The sequence below is a fragment of the Hippocampus comes genome, unplaced genomic scaffold, assembly GCF_001891065.2.
Source record: "Hippocampus comes isolate QL1 unplaced genomic scaffold, H_comes_QL1_v1.1 scaffold85, whole genome shotgun sequence".
Taxonomy (NCBI): Eukaryota; Metazoa; Chordata; class Actinopteri; order Syngnathiformes; family Syngnathidae; genus Hippocampus; species Hippocampus comes.
This window is the reverse complement of record NW_017805540.1, coordinates 3561678-3568336: the sequence shown is the minus strand read 5'-3', so window position 1 is coordinate 3568336 and position 6659 is coordinate 3561678. Positions and strand designations below refer to the sequence as shown.

The following is a 6659-nucleotide window of genomic DNA, read 5'->3' as shown; positions in this document are numbered from 1 at the left end:
AGTTTGCATGTTCTCCCTGGGCCTGCGTGGGTTTTCTCCGGGTACTCCGGTTTCCTCCCACATTTCAAATACATGCATGGCAGGCTGATTGAACACTCCAAATTGTCCCTAGGTGTGAGTGTGAGCGTGGATGTTTGTTTGTCTCTGTGTGCCCTGCAATTGGCTGGCAACCGGTTCAGGGTGTCCCCCGCCTACTGCCCGAAGACAGCTGGGTTAGGCTCCAGCACCCCCCGCGACCCTTGTGAGGATAAGCGGATCGGAAAATGAATGAACGAATGAATGAATGTATTGCATTGTATTATATCTATCAAACACAGACACCACATGTACCGTATTTTCTGAACACTTTATTCTTGCAATTTTTTGTTTGCCTTCAAATATGTTTGCAATGTATTAAAAAAAATGTGTTTCAATATATTTAAGTATCTCACAGTCTGTTCAAATGGAGTCGGATTTTGTCTTCACAGTCTGTTCAAATGGAGTCGGATTTTGTCTCCACATCTTACCCGACACCTCCTTGATGAGGCTGCACCTCATCAAAGACGTCAGATTGACGGAGACTTTGAGAGTGAAACGGCTCTTAAAAAAGAAATAAAGTTGAAGTGGGCCCCCTGGTGCCACTTTTCCTTTCTATGAGGTGAATGATGACTATCAGAGTAACTCTTGCTTCCTACAGGAGTGTGGAGCCACCTGGCAAAGGCTGATGACCACCTGGGAGAGCTTTGCACTGATTCAAAGGCGTCAACTTGTGTGATCGCATGTCTCAGGTCAGTAGTTTCCCGAACACAAATCACCACACGCACGCACACACACACACACGCATACACACTCAGTATATGTTTGGTGGCATCCTTTGAAGCTCTCCCGGCGCTCTCCATGTACTGTGGCGCGGCGATTAGCATATGCCGCGTCGCCCGAGGACGTCCATTTAATACTTGTTGCAAACATTTGAGGAATTTCAAGCAACCATCGCCGCAAAGAAATCCAAATGTATCACAGTGATTTCAGCTCCCAACTTGTTTGATGGCATCCTAAGAATGGCAGTCAAGCTTTTGTTTGGACTTTTCAAATGAGGAAAATGTATTTTTTTTTCCTCTTGTAAAACGCCAATGGATGACGGAATCTCTCTTCATGTCTGTCAGGCATCAGGCGTATTTTGCTTCATTTGAGTCATATTTTACAAGGGTTAACTTGTTTTCACGCTTGTATGACAGCCAGGAGTGTTTTAAACGCCGCCCGTCGACTTATAGCTATTAAACGGTGACAGTTTGACCCTGGGACTGACTAATTCCCCTTACATTATTTCCTATGGGAAGAAAAAAAAAGTGTCAGGCTGCAGACAGGTGGAAACATGCAGCGCACACAGTCGGGCTCAGGGAGGCCTGGCGGGTCCTCAAAAGCTCTAGCAAGTGTGTGCCGATCAATATAGCTCGTACGTGTGACATTTCAACATGGCTTGATGTGTGCTGGGCCCGGGAAACGGGTTCAGGCTTGATTTTGGGAGCTGACTCACCCCCCGCCCCCTTTTCTTTTCAAAACGCACATGGATTAAATATCGTAAAAACAGGCAGGATTGTGGCCAACTTCTATAATAAATAAATAAAAATGCCATGAGTCTTTTATTTCCCAAAGTGTCACGAGAGTATGAAAACAAACCTGCATTGCAGTTATAATATACAATCATCGCAGTCACGCTTACATTCAATATAGTATAAAAAAATATATATAAAAGGTAAAAATATACATATTATTGCTGAGTAAAAACGAAGGCACTTGAACAGGTGGGAACAAACGATCCCTACGCGAGTGCTGGCAATCTGTTTGTAATGTCTGTGCAAAAAAAAAAAAAAAAATTCAAGTTCCCTAAGTCACAATGGCTTCGCTATTCCCATGGTGTCCTTTTCTACTTGATGTGCCCGAGCAAAGTGAAGGCACAGGAGACCTTGTAGACATGCAAAAAAAAGTGCATGAATAGCACAGGTAGGCGAGTACATTAGGCTTGAAACAAGAAGCGATTGCAAAAACGCCAACACTGAACACTTATCCTGGCAAAAAACAAAAAAAAAAACATTCCCTGACGCATCTCCCGGGCTGGCTTGGAAATTTGCTTTCTAAACAAACAAACAAACAGAAAAAAATGAAAAAAAAGGTCTTGCTGTGGTGGAAGCCAGTATCCCGTGTGTTCAGTGTGCTACGCAGCAGGCGGATTCCTCGTGCTTGTGCAGCAGCGACATCCGCGAGAAGGTTTTGGAGCAGTTCTTGCATTGGTACTTTTTCACATCCGAATGGGTCTGCAGGTGAGCCCTGAGGTTGGAGCGGTCGGCGAACGCCCGCTTGCAGTGGGGACACGAGAAGGGCTTCTCGCCTGCCAGGAAGTGACACAACAGGAGGCAAAGTTAAGACACACAGTGACACACGCATGCAAGCATCAAGCGTTGTTCGAGCAGAAGGAGAGGGAAAATAAGGCTCGTGGGCCCTTTGCAGGGCCAGGCCAGCATTTTATGTGGTCCACCATGTGCTTGCCAAAAAAAAAAAAAAAATCAAAGTGCAACTGCTTTGAAATGAAGCTCGGCTTGGAACTTCATCCAATTGCCCAACTTAAAATGTCTTCCATTTTTTGCTGAAGCTCCTCAGCAGCAGTGGGCAGGGTACACCCTGAACTGACTGTCAACCAATGGCAGGTGTTTATGACTTCAATTATGCTTATATTTTTTTCAGAAAGTCTAAGGTTGATGGGCCGTTATTAAAGGAACACGATTTAACAAATTGTTGCTTGTTATTAATTGCTTATAAACAGGTGTGTGCAACACTAGCTTTGTTGCAATGTGAGAAGGGGGTGCGCCGTTTAAAAGAAACTAGGATTATGAAAGGCAACATGATGAAACATAAAGCCTTCATTGGCTATAAGTGAGCTTTGTTTTGATTCATCACCAAATCTGTCTGAAGGTGGTTTTGAAGGAGGTGCACCCTGAAAATAAAAGTTTGGAAAATGCAGGCATGGCTAATGATGATTCTAAGACATGACCAAAAATTATGCCTTCATTGTCGACAAAAGGGTGTGTTCGTGGGAATGGTGGTGCATGGCCCCATAAGTATGAAAAAAAAAAAAATGGCTTGAAACGGTTGTGTGCAGCGGATAAGGGGTGTACCACCCCTCTTGGTATGTTGAAGGGGGTGCGTGGATGAAAACAACCCGGAGTTTGAATGAAAGCATGACTAATTATAATTCCTTCATTGGCCATAAACACGTGTGTGTTGGACAGACAATATGTCAACTCTGTCCGGACGTCAAAGGGGTGCGCCACTTAAAAACAAAAAAAAAAACAGATCTTGAAATCAAGCAAAGTAAATATAATGCCTTTAATGACGATGAATGGGTATTTATGGCAGGTCGAAGGGGTGTGGCTAGTCCGGATGTTGATGGGGGTGGACCACTTTAATTTTGAAAGGAAACAAAGTGAGGTACTACATATTGCATTCACTGGCAATAGATGTGTGTTCGAGAGGGACAAGGGGTGTGCCAACTACTGTATGTCTGGATGTTGAAGGAGGTGTGTCATTTTGACAATATTAATCCTAACATTTATTTGAATATAATGTTTTGTGCGTGGGCGCCGAATTGAGCACAACCTCTGTTGAGTTGTCAAAGCAGGTGCGCCTCTTTAGAAAACTGTCAATGCAGAATGTTTCATTCTTTTTTCTTCCTTGAATACATTATACACCCCTAAAACTGCTACACTATGACCCAGCTTTCTGAGTTTTTTATAAAACTTCCCCAATTTTTTGTTGGGTTCAAACAGTCAGTCCAATTTTTGATCCGAATCGGGTTATTTTTCACCCAGAACTTTTAACAGTGTATTATAAATGAGTAATGGCCTGGTAGTAGACATGTGTCTACACTGTTTAAATGTTAAAAGGGAGATTGTGTGGGGTGAACAGAAAAACAGCAATTCTGAATGTAAACTGAAAGATTTCTTCAAAAAAGATCTGCACTCTAAAAACAGTTATGTAAAAATAAAAAAAAATTGAACAAATTGGTTTGCTTTGTCCATATTTTTGACATATACTCGGCTGCTTTTTTGACCTGGCAGTTTTAAGAATGTAAGTTATTCTTTTGAACATATTCATATTCATTTGACGTGGCACGGTGCACGACTGGTGAGCACGTCTGCCTCACTGTGCAGAGGTGCAGAGTTCGATTCCAGCACTGGCCTTACAGTGTGGAGTTAACATGTTCTCCCCATGCTTGTGCAGGTTTTCTCCGGGTACTCTGGCTTCCTCCCACATTCCAAAAACATGCATGGTAGGTCGATTGAATGCTCAAAATTGTCAGTAGGTGTTATTGTGGGCGAATGGTTGTTCATCAATGTGTGTCCCCTGCGATTGGCTGCCAACCAGCTGAGGGTGTACCCCGCCTACTGCCCGTAGACTGCTGGGATAGGCTCCAGCACGCCCCCGACCCTCGTGAAGATAAGCGGATTAGAAAATGGATGGATGGATGGATCTTCATTTGACCCAACTTTTGGGGTTAAATGAATTTCTCCAAAAGTTTGGTTAGTCCCTTTTTGACCCAATTTGGGCTATGTTTGGCCCGACTGTTTTTAGAGTGTCTGGCTATAATCATGTATGCTGAGCACTTTCTGACTTCAGAACAACAGAACAGACCCCCAGCAGTATCCCCCAGACTCCCTCACTCCACCGCTCTCTCTTGCCCGCGGGAGGCCCGAGGCCAACTCACCGGTGTGCGTCCTGATGTGTCCTTGCAGCAGCCAAGGCCTGGAAAAGGCTTTGCCGCAGATTTTGCACACGCAAGGTAACGTGTGAGTCCTGATGTGCATCTTGAGCGCTCCCAGGCTCACGTACTCCTTCTCGCAGTATTTGCACGTGAAGCACTTGCGAGCCTGCAGCGCGTCGCAGTGCAACTGCTTATGCTTGACGAGTCCCGAGTAGGTCGAGTAGGACTTGGCGCACTGGACGCACTGGAACTTGTCCGGGTCCGGTTGTTGCGGGCCGGGCTCCTCGTCGTCGCTGCGCGGGCTTTCGGAGCCGCTGTGGTCCTTGGACGAGGACGACGAGGAGAGCGAGGAAGGGTATCCGGACAGCGGGGAGAGCGGAAGGCTGCTGGTGGTCCACATTGTGATGGGGCTGTACGCGGCCGGGCTCAGGAATTCCGGCTGGGGGATGACGGGAAGCGGGAGGCCCTTGTACAAGTGCGGCATGATGAGAACTGAAACGGAAGACGGCGAGTCAGTCAGAGAAAGTTTCCCACAAACTCGCTCTGAAAAACTTTTCCCCCCACCTGTTGGACTCTCCAGCTCGCTGTAGTTGGGCTTCTTGGCGGAGTTGATGTGCTTCTTGACCAGAAAGGAGCGCGGCATTTTGAACACAACTCTTTTTTTTTTCCTCCCACTTGTACGAAAAAAAGTGTGAATCAGACGTTAGAAAGGGCGTTTTTTTTTTTTTTTTTGAAAAGACGGAAATCCTGCTTGCTCAAGTCCAGCGGAGGAGAGTCATGTTGGAGGCAGGCGAGTGCAGTGCAGAGAGTTGCGCTAAAGAGCAGTAAATAGTCCGACTATCAGGTGCGAGGGCAGGGCCTTCAATTCTCATTTGCATACGACTCTCGCGTCGCACCAATTAAAAGGCCGGCACGTGGAAGAGGGCTTGGCGCGCCCTATAAGGGGAAGTAGGCGGGTCTAGCGAAGCGAAACAGGTGCAACTTTTTGTTGGGTGGCGTGTCAACAAAAAGTTGCTTGGTTCAGCAGAGCTCAAGCTTAGAAAATGAAAGCAAAAAGTACTTTTAAACTGTTCCGTAAAAACAAAACCATTACAAGTAAAGTATTTTAATGACAGTCGTTGTCCTGTCACTTGAGTTTTTTAGGAACTTTCACTTGTACTCGAGTAAAGGTGAAGTGATTGATCAAATGTTTGGAGTAGATTTGTTAATAGGGGTACTGAGTAAAAATTCATCTACTTTTGCTGGTAGTTTAGAAAAAAGTTAAAAAAATAGAGTACAAATAAAATGTAGTAAATGCGCATTAAAAGTGTCCAAAAAGTACAAATACTTTTTGTTCAAATGTCAAAATTTGTAATCTGTTAAAAATTATGATTACATTACTGAGCCCAAAGTTTGCTCGAATGTCTCTGAATCTCTTTTGGTAAAATATCATTGCTCTAATTCTACTTTTAAAAGTCACTGACTTTTTAAAGAAGTGCAATTACTCACCTCTACGTCTCTGAAAGTTCAGTAATGTATTAAAGTACAGGCAAACCTAAATGAACAAATAGCCTATTTTTGCATGTACTTAGAAGTAAAAGGAAAATTACTTTGAACTTTTACTCAAGTCCAAGTGTATGTGTGATACGTACTGGTGTAGCTTTGTAGACACTCAGAGCAATTGGAGTTCACTTTTGAAGTGAACCTTTATTTGACGACGAGTTTACTTGTACTGTACTTGAGTCAAAGGACAATTACTTTCATGACATTTTCTGGAAGGACAAATAAGTGAATAAAAACATACTTTAGTACATTTCATCACAGTATAATTGTACTTTATAGGAGAATTTACTTCAGTACGAAGGTCTAAAACTGTTCTCAACATTTACATACTCACCTGCACTTAAGTTCATCAACATTGTAATTTTATATGAGTAGATTTTTC

At 43.9% G+C, this 6659-nt stretch overlaps 1 protein-coding gene across 1 annotated transcript; it reads right to left on the bottom strand.

The window, feature by feature from the left end:
- Positions 1-1606: 1606 nt before the first annotated feature.
- Positions 1607-5671, bottom strand: snai2 (snail family zinc finger 2). The gene is made up of 3 exons (XM_019879230.1): positions 5300-5671; positions 4739-5227; positions 1607-2365 (listed from the first exon to the last, which is right to left on the bottom strand). Exons 1-3 carry the CDS (start codon positions 5376-5378, stop codon positions 2184-2186), a joined length of 750 nt encoding a protein of 249 aa, XP_019734789.1. The 5' UTR covers positions 5379-5671; the 3' UTR covers positions 1607-2183.
- Between the last annotated feature and the right edge of the window lie 988 nt (positions 5672-6659).

Bases quoted from the DNA above. Each gene is read 5' to 3' on its own strand.
- snai2 (XM_019879230.1), bottom strand. From the start codon at position 5,378: ATGCCGCGCTCCTTTCTGGTCAAGAAGCACATCAACTCCGCCAAGAAG. The intron at 5,228-5,299 runs GTGGGGGGAAAA...CTTCCGTTTCAG, and splicing joins CGAGCTGGAGAGTCCAACAG to TTCTCATCATGCCGCACTTG. The intron at 2,366-4,738 runs GTGAGTTGGCCT...ACTTCCTGGCAG, and splicing joins ACACATCAGGACGCACACCG to GCGAGAAGCCCTTCTCGTGT.